The 15,698-nt window shown below is 49.7% G+C and overlaps 1 protein-coding gene and 1 pseudogene across 1 annotated transcript; one reads left to right on the top strand and one right to left on the bottom strand.

Annotated features, from left to right (window-relative positions):
* The first annotated feature begins 1,349 nt into the window (after positions 1-1,349).
* LOC141917154 (acrosin-like) overlaps positions 1,350-15,698 on the top strand; it is a 48,964-nt pseudogene continuing 34,615 nt past the window's right edge.
* Positions 4,091-15,444, bottom strand: LOC141917175 (uncharacterized). The gene is made up of 4 exons (XM_074810258.1): positions 14,754-15,444; positions 6,645-9,622; positions 4,356-4,417; positions 4,091-4,179 (listed from the first exon to the last, which is right to left on the bottom strand). Exons 2-4 carry the CDS (start codon positions 9,095-9,097, stop codon positions 4,091-4,093), a joined length of 2,604 nt encoding a protein of 867 aa, XP_074666359.1. The 5' UTR covers positions 9,098-9,622; positions 14,754-15,444.

The following is a 15,698-nucleotide window of genomic DNA, read 5'->3' on the forward strand; positions in this document are numbered from 1 at the left end:
ACGCTTCCTCTCCCCAGAATCACCCCATCTCTCCCTTCAGTTATCTGTGGAGTGTGGCCCCTCTCACATCATTCCCCCTTAACCACCGGCAAACCCTGGTGCTGGAATAGCCACAGAGGACGAGTTGTCTTCTCTCAGGCCGCCTTCTGCCTGCTCTCTCGAAGCAGATCTGGGGCACCACCTTCAGGTCAACTTCCCCAAAACAAAGCAGCCTTGAGTCCCGTTTCTCTGGGGCCCAGCCCTGGTGCCTCAGAAGCCTCAGGGGCCTTGACAGCAGCTGTTCTGCTTTCAGCGGGAGCCTGCCCTGGCACCCTCGGGTCCAGGCTGGGCACTCAGCTGTGTGCCTGATGTCTGTCCACACAAGCCAGGATGACAGCAGGGAGCTCCCGTGCCCTTCGCCAGCTTTGAGACTGCTGTTCTTCAGGCCACTGCTCTCACCCCTCCAGGGACCGGCCCTGCTCAGCAAGCGCAGCGCAGGCGGCTGCCTCCTGCTTCTCTGCCAGGACTGCCATGCACCCCGCACGTGAGCATGGCTCTGCCGTCGGCCGTAGGAGGCAGACTGAGGAGATGAGGCTGCTGCAGCGTTTCCCAAGGCCATGGAGAATGGCACGTGGGGCTGATAGCAGGAGCAGCCTCCTCTGCCTGGAGCTTACAGCTGCCTGTCCTTGGCCACGCACACCAGGGGCCACAACCGCCCTTGTTGGTGTTGGCCCAGAACAGTGAGACAACTCCTAGAGAGTGAGGACACGGCGCCTGCCAGAGGGTGTTGCTGGGCTGACGTGGCCGGTGCTGCCTCTGTGCTGCCCCATGCTGTGTGTGGGAAGGGTGACACTGCTCGTCTCTGCTGGGCTGAGGTGGCTGCACATCCCTGCTTGCCTGCACAGCTGGAACCAGATGGGCTCTGCCACACCCACACATGTGCTGCTGCCTGTAGCAGTTCTGTTCTCCAGTGTACCAGTTTTGGGAAGGACCTGGTGGCAGAGGGCTGCGGAGAGCAGGGGCGCGGTGAGCTCCCCAAAGAGGTTGTGGTGCCATGCTGGGTTTTTCCTGCTGGCCGTTGGCAGGCAGTGCTGGGGGCCGGGCGCTGCTGCCTGCCACGGGGCCTGCACACCCCATCCCGCAAGCAGAGCATTCAGCGGCGTCTGTCGGGGGTGTCCGATCCCAGCTTCTGCCTCCCCTCCTGCTTGGAAACCCCCATGTTGTCCCCCCCCCGGCCCTAGAGACCACCGTGCCCAGCCCCTGGAACCAGCGACGCTGTGACATCAGCCCCATTACCAAGGGCACCGCGGGCACCGCGAGCCCTGCAGGCACTGCCTCAGCTGCTGCACTGGTGGTGACAAGCCCTCGGTTCTTGCAGCTGGCACATGCCGCTGGCAGCGATGCATCTGCTCCGTCTCCTCATCCTGCTGGCCCTGTGCTGGCCTGCGCACAGCGCCTGGGACAGCTGTGGGTAAGTGGCCAAGGCTCTGGGAGGGAGCTTGAGCACCCTGATGGGGGTTCCCTGGAGGGTGCCCGCTGGTCCCCCGTGGCCACACCACGACTTCCCCATCCCCACACGGGAGCCTCGGCTCCTTGCAGCACCCGGGCTGCTGGCACAACTCGCCTGCGGGGCTCCAGCAGAAACAGGGGTGGCCACCCGCCCACCCCACGGGGCTCCCTGGCCTCGCTGTCCATGCAGCGCCCCATGGGGAGGGCAGAGGGCTGACCTTCAGCCGGGACAGCAGCGAGCCGTCGAGCAGGACGGTGATGAGTTTCTGGTTACAGGGGGACCTGCGGGCTGCAGTCCATTGCTACTGACGACGGCACCTCACACGTGGTGGGGGGCACAGACGCCCAGCCAGGGGCCTGGCCCTGGATTATCAGCATCCAGGATCCCTGGGCAGCGGGCACGGGGCATGTGTGAGTAGGGTCCCTCATCAGCCCGCAGTGGGTCCTCACAGCAGCCCACTGCTTCACCAAGGCCAGGTAAGGAGGGCCAGGAACGGGGATATCCCCTGGCACTCACGGGTGCCCCGTCCGCAGCACCACGTGCTACTCCTGTCCCCTTTCCTTGCGGTATGCCCAGTGCCTGGGCACTGCAGACCCCACCTGGGAGGCTGCTCAGGAGAGGGCTGGGCTCCTGCCACGGCTTCCTACAGCCTCCAGCTCGACACGCCATGAGCCCAAGGCATGCAGGGGCAGTCGCAGCCTCTGTAGCGCTGCTTTCCTCTCCCCCACGTGAAGCAGTGGGCAGGGAACTGCTGGGCTGCTGCAGCACGTGGCTCCACTCCCTCTGAGCCCTCTCCCCATCTGCCTTCCAGGCACATCACCATGTGGCGCATGGTGGTCGGGGCCACCCGCTTGACTCAGCCGGGCCCAGAGGCCCAAGTGCGCAATATTAAGCGGCTGCTGGTTCACGAAGACTATAGCAACATCTCGCAGAGGAATGACATTGCACTGCTGGAGTTGGACTGGCCTGTCCAGTGCAGCAACTCCATACAGCTTGCCTGCGTGCCTGACGCCTCGCTGAAAGTGTCAGCGCTGACAACCTGCTACATCAGTGGCTGGGGGTCCACAATGACGAGAGGTGAGTTCCCAAAGAGCGCTCGCTTCCCGAGTGCAAGCTCGGCACACGGGGGAGGCGGGCTGGGCTTCCTGACAGCAGAGGCGAGAGCCAGAGCCCGGCTGTGGGGACGTGTGCCCATAGAGAGATGGGCCTGGCCCAGGGCCCACGGCGAGACAGAAGGGCAACGCCGGTGCAAAGCCAAGCCCCAGGGAAGGGCCTCACCCAGACAAGGCAGGAGACCTGGCAACGAGCTGCTGGGTGTTAATTCCTTTCTGTGCTCACAGCTGAAGGACCAACAGATGTCCTGCAGGAGTCCAAGGTCCACCTCATCGACCTCAACGTCTGCAACAGCAGCCGGTGGTACCTAGGGGCCGTCCACCCCCACAACCTGTGCGCTGGCTATCCGCAGGGTGGCATCGACACCTGCCAGGTAGGAGCCTGCGACAAGGCAGCGCCCAGCGGCACAGGCAGCCCCGGCACAGCCGCCCAGACACACCCCGGCACGGGCTTTGCCTGGCCAGTCGCCGTCCTACCGCTGGGTCCCCACCACTGGCGGGGCTCACCTCCCCTTCCCCAGCTGCAGCTCCTTGCCCAGGGCCCCACTTGCCCCAGAGGCCCGGGACTCTGCCCAGAAAGCCCACCCAGCGCTCCTGGCAGCCCCGAGCTCCAGCTCCCAGCCCTGGAACATCCCTCTTGCACCCAGCCATCATCACTGTGCAGAGATGAGCGCGAGCCCTACCCCACAGGCCCACGACCCCCTCCCAGACAAGGTTCTGTCGGCCCCAGCACCTGAGCAGAGCCTCTGTGCCGCGGATACAGCTCTGGGAGGTGCTGGCAGAGAGAAGGAGCCGGCCCTAGTGCTGCCAGTGACCACCCGACACCACCTAGACCCTCTCTCCTCCGCTGCAGGGGGACAGCGGTGCTCCTCTCATCTGCAGAGACAACCATGCTGACTACTTCTGGCTCGTTGGGGTGACCAGCTGGGGGAGAGGCTGCACGAGAGCAAAATGGCCCGGAATCTACACCTCCACTCAGCACTTTTACAGCTGGATCCTAGAACAGATGGGGCTGAGCCCAGCAGCAACGGCTGCTCCAACGCCACGGCCAGCCTTCCCCTCAACTCCCCTTCAGACGCCAAGGCCAACACCAACGCAATCAGGCGGGTTCAGCTTCTGCCCCTTTCTACTGCAGAAGTTGGTGGAATTCTTCACTTGGTTGCAGGAGCTCCTGCAGAACCTGAGGGAAGGCCTGAGCAGCAGGACGGACAGGATCCAGTGCAGGCTGCAGTGCACCATGACCATCTCCTGCAGGGGCTCTGCCTGCTGAGCCAACGGCAGCCTCAGCACCAACAGCCTGCTCGGTCCTGCCCACACCCCTCCAACTGCACAAAAAAATGATGTTGTCTTAGTTGTTGAATAAATTTGCCACATTTCACAGCTCACCATGCTTCAGTTCCATTCCGTCTCCTGTCAAAGGCAAGGATTGCACTCCCGGCACCTGCAAAGTGAGGCTGCAGGCAGCCAAGTTGGGCACAAAGGGAAAGAGTCACTCCAAGGGGTGACCCCAAGCCTGGTTGAAGGGGAGGGGGAGGGTGCGGTGGGAGAAGGGACCACTGGTCACAGGGGGTGAGAGGTCTTGGGGACAGCAGCTGGAAACACAGAGTGTCTTAGGGCAGGTGCTGGTGGGACCCCACTGTGCGTGTGTACAGTGCACCAGTGAACTTGAAACTGGACTCTCGTGACCCGGCAGACACGGCTCTGGACAGAGCCAAGCTGTGCCTGATGCCAGGGTGAGGAGCTGGACATCCTACCACTGATATCCCAGGCGCTTGGTGTCCCTGCTGCCAGCTGAGCAATCTCTGCACATGCTGTGCTGGTGAATCAGGGAGTGAAGGGTGTTTGTGTTTCACTAGTAAACATCCACTCCTGCCCATCGGGAAAGGCAGAGAAGGACTGGCCTCTGCTCCTGGCTATGGACGGGCTGGTTACGAACCCAGGGGCGCTGGTAAAGGCCTTGGCCTGTCTGTGTCAGTCTGTTCTGCCCCTCACATCAACCGTGTGTGTCTGTGCGTGATTTTGTGTATCTGCTCTTTGGGATGCAGCATCAGTCTTTGGAACACACACACAGAGACAGCAGCTGCCACATCCATGAGAAGAGGAACCTCCTGGGTGTGAGTCCCCCAGATTCAGCTCTAGTGGGACTGAAAGGAGAAATCCCCCGTGCTCAGCAGTGCCCTGGCTGCTCCCTGACAGAACAGGGAAGGAAACCCAGAGAAACTCTGCAGCAGAGATCACGATGGGCAGAGGCAGCGCTGGCTGTGAAGGCGATGGCGAGGGCTGGCAGCTGGGCTGGCACTGGACAGTAACTGGGCTGCCTGCTGACAGAAGGGCAGCAAGATGCGAGCTCAAAGCTTTATACAAAAAGTTATTTAGTGATTGTTCTCTCCAGTAGGTACCATGAAAGCATCTTGGCAGGACCCTGCCCTGCAGGCCCAAACATGGCTTCTCTCTCCTGGCCAGCTTTGCCTTGAAGAAACCTGCAGTAACGACATCCCCAGAGCTCTCGGGGCCTGAGAAGATTCACTCTGCCAAGGGCAGCTCTGAGTAGCCCCAGAGATCCAGAGCAGAGGGAAGAACAGTCCCAGGGTGCAGGGCTGAGGCAGACGGGGGCTTCTCTTCAGGGCAGCTCCTCTTCCCCCGACAGACTGTCACCCTCCTCCTGCAGGTCAAAGCTCTGGGAAGGGGCAGGACAAAGAGCTGCTGAGAAGTACGAAAGCAACACCTGCACTCTGCTGTGGGTCTGTCAGATTCGGTCTGGGGCAGCGTGGGCTCTTCAGAGGGTCCCCACCTCAGCCCTTCCACCCCGGACACCAGCAACACACAAACCCCGTGGGGTCACCAGCACAAGGCCAAGCTTCCCATACCTTCTGAGTTTTACCCTCTGCCCCAGGCTCTGCTTTCCCCGAGGGAAAAAAGAGCTGAGCTGCAAATGAGCAGTGCAGGAAGTGGAGCCTTTCTTACCTCCAGTTCCCCCGTGACCTCGCCCAGGAAATCTGAATTCTGTTTCAAAACAGCTGCTGGAGATTTTTCCCTTCTGATTTACACCCTGGGCAATGTCACCTGGCACAGAGCCAGCATCGCGTGACAGATAACCTTTTGTTCTCAAAGAAATCAGTTCTCTTCCGCCCCAGTCAGAGGGAAAGGGAAAGCTAGGCGCATGACACGTGGCGAACTTTGGTTCTTCCTGCGTGACCAGGGGGAGGACATGAGGAAGTGGGATGGTCAACCCACCTTCAAGTTGGAAGCTCGTGTACATGAATTGCGAGGAAAGACCCCTGCCAAGAAGAAGACATCCAAGAAGGCTGTTAATGTAGCTGGTGTGAAACCACAAGAAAGTAATCAGCGATCTCCCATGTTATAGACTATCTTGCCAAAATGATGCAAGTTAGGACAAATTAAATTTCAATTATTTATTTTAGCAAGCGGCAATAAGCAAAACAGCGCTGGGCGGCCGGGGAGTCCCTGCTCCACCAACGGCGCGCACCCACTTCCCGAGGGTCCGTCTTTTTTATATCCTCCGCCTTCCGGTATCGGGTCTCTCTGAGAGGTGTATCCTGCGTCTGCGCACTTTGCAGCTAGGGGGTCGCTCCATCCGGGTCTTCCTCACGTCACCAGCTCCTCGTATTTCCTACTTTCCTGAGAGTGGCTCACAAAGTCTTTGTTTATATTTTACAGAATATAGACACTACCCCCTTTTTTTTTTTTTTTTTTTTTCTTTTTTTTTTTTCTTTTTTTTTTTTTTCCCTTTGTCTTTCTCCCCTTTGTCCTTCTTCCCTTTCTCCCTCTTTTCAGTCTTTTGCCTAGTAGGAGTCCTTGCTTCAGCATTTCAACTTAGATAAGCACTTACAGTCAGTTAGTCGTTACACAGTGTAATAGTTAAGATTAAGCTTAGGCCAACATAGTTTATGGAATAACATGTCACGAGCTCCCAGTATCTTCAATGGAATTTGATGAACAAACAGTTTACTGTCTATCACAATCCCCCCTTTTTCTTTTTATCATTTTGTTCATCAAATCGTTGCAATTCTTGTTGACTTAACAGGAGAGTTTTTTTCAATTTAAAGTCATCATCTAATTGATTGGTTTTGGCTTTAATGAGTATTGGACGGGCGACAGACATCAGATATGTTACCCGTTGCATCATTCTCCAAGTTATGACATATAATATTATTGACAAAGTCAAACTGATTAAGATTAATATCAAGAGAACCACAATGGGGTGACACAACTTGTTCAAGATGCCTGTAGCAGTAGGTGACCATCCAAAAAGGGTGTCCCACCAGTTATGTTCTGCATTCTTTTTTGCTCTTTCCAAGACTCGGTGTATTTCTTCCACATTGTGATGAACAGTTATTAGAGTTTTCTGTCCGTTTTCTCTAACTTTCTCTAAAATTCTAACTAAGTCTTTGTGTTGAAGTAACTGCTTAACCAAAGTGAGGTTCATTCCAATGGGTGTAGGTTGTAGATTATGTATTAATGTATAATTGGATTGCAGGAGTTGGTAAGACGTGACCGGGGCTAAATAGGAAAAGTCACATCCGATTACCTTTGTGAAGTTGCAAACACAGAGATTTGAATAATTTTTTGTCTCTATTATGATCTTGTCTACAGTTAAGAATTCACAAACCGTCCTCAAACATACACAACCTTCGCCAATATATATAAGTACTGTTTTAGGATTTTCATTGGGATGGACCTCAAAGTGACAAATATTTTGTTCGGTATCTAAACAAATATCTTGTGCCTCAATTGCATTGCCTTCACAAATGAATCCTTGTTGCTCCCGTACAATGCAGGACTCTAGATTGACAGTTTGCCATTTTTCGTTTACCTTTCGGGCCCATACTCTATGCTCAGAAGGATAGAGTATGGTTCCGTTGTGATTCAGCCCTAATGCAATGATAGGATAAATTTGGTATATGGTGGCATTGTAAATAGTGAGTATAAAGGTAGTAGCTGTGTTTGTGATGGGGTCATAGGTAAAGTTTACCAGGTTCCACCAGGATTGGAGTTTCTTTTCAAAATTAGTAGCACTGTCCCAAATTATTCTTCGAATTTCAGTAGGAAGAATACCTTCTTCACCTTCTCTTATAATTGAGGCAGCTATCGACTGCATCCATATTTGAGCCTGGATGCAGCTGAGAGCTAAAGAGAGGTTATTTTGGAGCACACTGAGTGCGTCTGTAATCAATTCATGATCCTTTATATTTACCTTTTCCCCTTTTGGTAATATATTCGACAACAGCCACTGGTTAGCCCCCAAAGCCAATAAGGAAGATCGCAAAGGCCTTTGTATATTAGTTAAATCACTAATTGAGGTAGCCAATTTGTTCATTATCACCTCCGAATCAATACTATTTAAAACTCCCAATCCTGTTCCCAAAGCACCGGTTAAGTCTCTCTGCGTTCTTTTTGTGTGAGGAGTTTGTTTTTGCAGCCAGGTTGTCCATCCCTCGTAAGAAGTCTTTAGGAAAGGTGAACATGCTGGCTGAATATTTGAAACATTATTTTGCATTAACAATTCAACTTGCTTGAGAGACCACGCCGGGTTAAACAGCATTTGTTGTTTACCTGTATTTCTAATTGCATATGGTCCAATTTTAAAAATTCTTGGGCTAAGCACGACTGTTGGTTGTGTTGGAACAGTATGAGTAGTCTGAGTAGTCTCTTTGGGAGCGTGGGTTGTGATTGTTGTAGTTTCCTCCTGTATATTCAATGGAAATCGGAAAGATATAGCTTGATCTCCTGACCTGGTCCCTCCCAAACAAACTATGGACACCGGTTGGGTTGCAGTAAATGCATACCAACAGGTTTCCGACTCACAACGGGTTTGAGCTATTTTAGATTCCGTTTTGTCTCTGATAACGATTTGAGTAAAAGGGGGCTGACGGACGGTTTGAATTAAAGGGTGCCGACTTATTATCACATTTACATTGAATACTCTGCAGCCTATCTGTATCTCATCTCCTTTTTTAGCTGTCCAGGTATGGGATGAATTCTCCCATTTATATGTTTGGAGTGTTAGGTTATTGCTTAGTATGGCAGTTGCTAACTCTGTCCCATACAAATCTGCATCCATACTTCCTGTATGTCCATAATAAGCATCTGTCCAAGGCCATATAATTTGATTAGTTAGGGTATGTTCAAAAGGTTGGTGGGATTGGTTAGTCGTTCTAGCCCATCCTGGTAGTGTATTCATTGTAGCTAATACACCTAGCCAGACTATCCAATAGCTCCAATAGAAGGCTGACGGGATTCTATAGATTTGCATATTTTTTCTTAGTCTCTTTTGTATCGGGGTGTCTGACACTCTCGTCTGGCCCTTCTCCCTCAGAGGTCCTTTTTTCTTCAGAGTAGGGCAGTAAAGTTTTCCCCACTTTGATACGTCTCTGCCTCCTCTGCCTACTCTGTTGCTTAGAGCAGCAGGGTGTTCCATCTTCTCGGCAGCAGCCGTATTCTTCAGGGGTACGTTTGCCTCTACTCCGGGACACATAGGTCTCCCAGTTTTTATCTTTGACCTCGGGTTCACGACAGAGGACCCAGAGGATGTGCTTTCTACAGATCACCCTTAGGATCTGAGAGTGTTATTGAGTAGGCCAATTAGAGTGAGTGCACTCTCTTTAGTAAATATTTTCTACCAAGTTTTAGAATCTCCAGTTTTAGGGCCTGATTAGTTAATCGCTATTCTCGTTAATAACACTGATTACAACTAGACCGAAGATTTATTCCATGTGCATTATGAATCCCCCAGCCTTCTTTACATACATTACACTTTACACTTTATGCATATAAAAGGAAAACAAATATAAGTTTCAATTGGACAAAAATATCAGGGTCTCACTCATCGAGTCCTTCGTAGGTTCTTATCTCACAATGTGTAGAGAGTTCTTTCAGGTTTTCCGAAGGGTGACTCGTAGATCCCCAGGAGGGCTGGTCACTTTCCAGGTCGGATCCTGTATAGGTCCCTTTACTCGGCTTGCGTGTGTCCACCCCTTCTCAGCAGTCCGAACAGCAGTTTCTGTAGTAATAAGAGCAACATAGGGTCCTTCCCAACGGGGGGTCAAAGAAGATTCTTTCCATGATTTGATTAGTACTTTATCTCCTGGTTGGATTTGATGCATGGCCACATCCAATGGAGGCCTTTGTACTACCATCCCCCGAGCCTGTAGTTGTTTTCTCCTTGCCATTAGCTGTATCAGGTAGGACTTTATCTTTAATTCTTCAAGTTGGGGGTGATCCGGTGGCATTTCTAAATCATAGGGCATCCCATATAGCATTTCAAAGGGAGAAATGCCTACATCAGTTCGGGGCTGAGTTCTGATATTTAACAAGGCTAAAGGGAGACACTTTACCCATGACATTTTAGTTTCTAACATTAGTTTGGTAAGTTGTTTTTTTATTTCTCCGTTCATACGTTCAACTTTCCCTGAGCTCTGCGGGTGCCACGGAGTATGGTATTGCCACTGTGTACCCAGGGTAGCCAAAGTCTCTTTGGCTACTCTGGATACAAAGTGTGGACCCCTATCTGAGTCTATTGCTTCTATTGCTCCATACCGAGGTATGATTTCTTCAAGTAATATCCTTGTTACTGTGTGAGCTGTGGCTCGGGCTGTGGGAAAGGCTTCTACGAATTGAGTTAAATGATCTATAATTACTAATAGGTATTTATACCTCCCCACCTTTGGTAATTCAGTAAAGTCTATTTGTATTCTTGCAAAAGGTCTATGAGCCAATTCTCGCCCCCCATATACTCGTTTTCTTATTTGATGTTTATTTACTTTTTGACAAACGAGACATTCTCCTATCACTCGTTTGGCTATATCATATATCCCAATGCACATGTATTTAGTTGCAAATTGATCCACTAATGCCTGAGTTCCCCAATGAGTGTTTTTATGGAATTGCTGCATTATCTTGGTAGCTATGGGTTTTGGGAGAACTTCTCGGCCATCCGGGAGTTCCCATTTTCCATTAGCTTTCTGTTTAATCCCCATTTGATTTAATTTTGCTTGTTCTTGAACAGTAAAACTTAAAAGTTCATAGGATTTTCCATGGAAAAAGCACCACTTAAACCCTGGTCTTTCACATACACATTCTATACCGTCTACTCCGTATTCTTTCCAGCAACCATAACAGGGGAGGTAATTATCTCCACAATTAACACACTGCTTTCTGTCCTCTATCGGATCATCCAAGTCCAGTGCTGATAGCGCTGCTCTCTTTGCCTCTTGATCAGCAAGGTTATTCCCCCGTACTAAAGGATTTAGCCCCCTCTGGTGTCCTTTTACGTGCACTACCGCAATTTCGCTGGGCCCTCGTATAGCTTGCAAAATTTGTGATATTAACTCCTGATGTACTAGGCTCTTCCCCCGAGAATTGATTAAACCTCTTTCTTCCCATATTTTCCCAAAGGTATGTACTATTCCGAAGGCATATCTAGAATCAGTGTATATAGTTCCCACTTTTCCATTTAGTAATTGTAAAGCCTTTAATACTGCATATAATTCACATGCCTGTGCTGACCAGCTGGGACTCAAGGGTCCTGATTCTATCACCTTAAAAGTTTTTCCATCAATTATGGCATACCCTGATTTTCTTTTCCCTTCTACCACTCGAGAGGATCCATCTACAAATAATTTTTCTCCTTTTCCTAATTCCTCCTCTTCCAAATCTGGTCTTATCTTAGTCTGCTCCTCGATGTTACGGAGGCAATCATGAAAAAGATCTTGACTAGGTTCTCCATACAAAAATTGGGCTGGATTTTGTAACGATGTTGTTTCAAGGGTCAGGTGGGGGGACGTAATGAGGATTGCCTCATATTTTACTAGTCTAGCATCGGTTATCCATTTTTCTGCTTTTTGCTGTAACACACCTCTAATATTATGGGGTGATAGTACCCTTAATTCACTACCAAAAGTTATTTTATGCGCTTCCTCAACTAACAAAGCAGCTGCCACCACAACTTGTAGGCACGTAGGCCATCCCCGACTTACGGGGTCCAGTAATTTTGAGATATATGCTACTGGTTTCTTTTTTCCTGCCCATTCCTGGGCTAATACTCCAAATGCAGTTCCTTCCTCTGTGTTGACAAATAAGAAAAATGGTCTTTTCAGGTCGGGCAAGCTCAGAACAGGAGCATTTACTAATTCAGTTTTTAGTTCTTTTAACCGTTGATCATCTTCCTGAGTCCATTTTAATAATCCATTTTTAGTTATTTTGGTGTATAAAAACTTTACTTTTCCACTATACCCTTCGATCCACTGCTTACAATATCCAAATAGCCCTAATAGCTGCCGGACTTGTTTTTTAGTTTTCGGACTTGGTAGGGAAAGTATCCCTTTCACCCTTTCTGGATCCAATTTCTTAGTTCCTTGACTTAATCGATGCCCTAGGTATTTAACTTCCTTTTCAACAAATTGCAATTTGGATTTTGACACTTTCAGTCCCTTTAAGCTCAGGAAATTTAACAACTTGATGCTTTCTTCCCGAACCCTTTCCTCATCCTCCCCTGCTATTAAAAGATCATCTACATACTGGACTAGGGTAAGGGTATCTCCTATCTGGTAATCCTGCAAAATTTGTTCTAAAGCTTGCCCAAACAGGTTTGGGGATTCAGTGAAACCTTGGGGTAGGACTGTCCACCGGAGTTGAGTTTTCCTGTGGGTGTCTGGGTCCTCCCACTCAAAAGCAAAATAGTTTCTACACTCCTCTTTTAAGGGACATGCCCAGAAAGCGTCCTTCAAGTCTATTACACTGTACCACCGGTCGTTCGGGCCTAATTGACTTAAGAGAGTGTGTGGGTTAGCTACTACAGGGAATCTAGTTACAGTCCTTTTGTTAATTTCCCTTAGATCATGGACTAATCTGTACCCCCCATCCGCCTTCTTGACAGGTAAAATGGGAGTATTAAAAGGGGACATGCAGGGTTCCAATAATCCCTGCTTTATTAATCTCTGAATTTCTGGTTTTAATCCTTGCCTTCCCTCCAGAGGTATGGGATATTGCTTAATCCTCACCGGTACTTCAGGATCCCGGATGGTTACCATAAAAGGTTCAACATTCAGTTTTCCCACCGTATCCGGAGTGTACCACACTTCAGGGTTGATTTTAGTCTCATCTTCAACCCGTAGGGGGCATAGTTTGATTTCAAGTTTGTGTTCTGTTACTTCCAAACTAATTCCTAATTCAATCATTAGATCTCTCCCCAGTAGGTTATAATCTGCCTCAGGTACTAACAATAAGGATCCCATCCCCACTTTAGAATCTGTTTCAAGGAGTACATCTTTAATTACCGGTACTCCGAATGGTTCTCCTTTCGCCCCAACTACTTGTACTTTTTCTGATGAAATCTTACATCCTTGGGGCAATGATTGAACAGTAGATCTCTCCGCTCCTGAATCTACTAAAAATTCTACCTCCTGTTGCTGAGGACCTACTTTTAACTTTATCAAGGGCTCAGTTCGTTCTCGGGTCCCCAGCAAATAGAGCCCCTGACACCCCTAATCTTCTTTAAACATTCTCTCATCCATCATTCTCCTTCTGCAGCTCTTCTTTGTGTGACCTTTTCTTCCGCAATAAAAGCAGACAATACTCCCTTTTTCTCTCTCTCTCTCCGGTTCCTTTGATCTATAGCCTGTTCTTTGACCTTCTTGTTTTCTCCCAGCACTGTTCACTCTCTGTCCTTCCCTTATCGCAGCTACCATCATTCTGGTATGTTTCTTTTGAGTCTCGTCCTCCCTTCGGACATAGACTTTCTGTGCTTCTCTCAGTAATTCATCCAACCCCCGATCCTGCCAATCTTCTATTTTTTCTAGCTTCTTTCTAATATCTATCCATGCTTTTGCCACAAATTGTGTCTTTAACAATGCCTGTCCCACTGGGGTATTAGGGTCTAGTCCTGAGTAAAGCTGAAGATTTTTCCTCAGTCTCTCTAACCACTCAGTAGGAGTTTCATCCTTTTTCTGATGTTCACTAAAGGCTTTGTTTATATTTTGTCCTCTAGGGACTGATTCCCTTATACCCTGGATTACAATCGTCCTCAGGTCTTGCATATGACCTCTATCGATTTCATTTTGATTATTCCAATTAGGTCGATTTAGAGGCCATTTTATATCTGCTGCCGGACCTTGCTGATGCTGTTGATCCCAAATTCTCATTCCTGCTCTCCTGATCATATCCCTTTCTTCAACAGTGAATAGTATAGCCATTATGGCTTGTATTTCATCCCAGGTATAGATGTTTGGTCCTAAAAACTGATCCACCCGCTCCGCCACACCTAAGGGATCCTCCAATAGATTCCCCATCTCTTTTTTAAATTCTCTGACGTCCCCTGAATTAAGAGGGACAGTCACATATCCCATGCCAGGCTGGGGTCCCCCCATCGCAACCTCCCTTAGGGGGTACAAGCCACTATCACCCCACCCCATTCTAGTTTGACTACGGGTTATTCGTCTCGGTTCTTTCGGGGATTCAGGTGGGGAGTCTGAATTCTCTGGGTCCTCCGGCGCAGTCGGAGGAGGTGAAGGCGCCGGAGGTGGGGGTGGAGGTATGTAAGGAGGAGGAGAGGTGGGAGGTTCGTCCTCATCACGTACCTTCTTTTTCTTAACTTTTTCTTTTAGAGGATATAGTTTTATTCGGGTATCTGATGCTATCCATACCTGTGCATATTCACTCTCCTCTAAATTAAAGGGTTCCCTTGAGTTGACATAAATGTTTAGGGCTTGGCAGACCCATTCTTCAAAGGACCCAAAAACAGGCCAATAGAGATGATCGCCTCTGATTTGTTTCCCTCCCCAAACTTCCATACAATAATAAATCATTTTTGCTTTGTCCTTACCCCGCCTAGAGGGGTAATCTTCCCAATGGTTTAACATCAAGCCTAAAGGGCTATCTGGTGGTATTTGGGGGTACCTCACCTCGGGTCCCAAATCACCCATGGGATCAGAAGGCTTGCTTTTCTTCTGTCCCATCTTCCGGAGCGCCTTCACACACTCACACAATTCGCTTCCCCCTTTTCGTGACCCAGTCCCTTGCGGGATATGGGAACTGCACTACCGAGGGGTCCGCACTCGCTTCGCCCTGCTGGGCGTCTCACACACCACGCTCCGGGAAACCCAACCCCAACCGAACGGTAACCGGCCTATACTCACGCAACCCTGCGTCTTCGTCCGGGGCTTCGTGCACAAAGATTACGGGGTTACCGGTATTTTTTTTTTTTGCTTGTTGCCGAGTTTTGGAGTTCGTCGGTAGAGGGCGTGATGTGATAGCACTCAGCCGGGGCCGCTGAACTCAGCGGGGCGCGCCTCCCCGTATGGGGCTTCCCACCAGATTGCCTCTATCCGAGTCACGGCACCAATTTTGTTATAGACTATCTTGCCAAAATGATGCAAGTTAGGACAAATTAAATTTCAATTATTTATTTTAGCAAGCGGCAATAAGCAAAACAGCGCTGGGCGGCCGGGGAGTCCCTGCTCCACCAACGGCGCGCACCCACTTCCCGAGGGTCCGTCTTTTTTATATCCTCCGCCTTCCGTTATCGGGTCTCTCTGAGAGGTGTATCCTGCGTCTGCGCACTTTGCAGCTAGGGGGTCGCTCCATCCGGGTCTTCCTCACGTCACCAGCTCCTCGTATTTCCTACTTTCCTGAGAGTGGCTCACAAAGTCTTTGTTTATATTTTACAGAATATAGACACTACCCCCTTTTTTTTTTTTTTTTTTTTTTTTTTTTTTTTTTTTTCCCTTTGTCTTTCTCCCCTTTGTCCTTCTTCCCTTTCTCCCTCTTTTCAGTCTTTTGCCTAGTAGGAGTCCTTGCTTCAGCATTTCAACTTAGATAAGCACTTACAGTCAGTTAGTCGTTACACAGTGTAATAGTTAAGATTAAGCTTAGGCCAACATAGTTTATGGAATAACATGTCACGAGCTCCCAGTATCTTCAATGGAATTTGATGAACAAACAGTTTACTGTCTATCACATCCCAGGTACAGGAAGACTGAGATCACCTCCCTTGGCCCTGATGAAGGAGTCTCCAGCCTGGCACAGCAAGGGTCAGACAGTGAATACTCTGACCAAGAACAGGAATAGAGGGCCCCTGCCTC

The sequence above is a fragment of the Strix aluco genome, chromosome 34 (assembly GCF_031877795.1).
Source record: "Strix aluco isolate bStrAlu1 chromosome 34, bStrAlu1.hap1, whole genome shotgun sequence".
Taxonomy (NCBI): domain Eukaryota; kingdom Metazoa; phylum Chordata; class Aves; order Strigiformes; family Strigidae; genus Strix; species Strix aluco.

What these genes read in the sequence shown, in the direction of transcription:
- LOC141917175 (XM_074810258.1), bottom strand. Translation starts at nt 9,097, where the DNA reads ATGTGTCCCGGAGTAGAGGCAAACGTACCCCTGAAGAATACGGCTGCT. An exon ending in AAATTGAAAAAAACTCTCCT is followed by an intron (nt 4,418 to 6,644) that starts GTTAAGTCAACA and finishes CTGATTCACCAG; the next exon opens with CACAGCATGTGCAGAGATTG. An exon ending in AAGCGCCTGGGATATCAGTG is followed by an intron (nt 4,180 to 4,355) that starts GTAGGATGTCCA and finishes GCTGTCCCCAAG; the next exon opens with ACCTCTCACCCCCTGTGACC.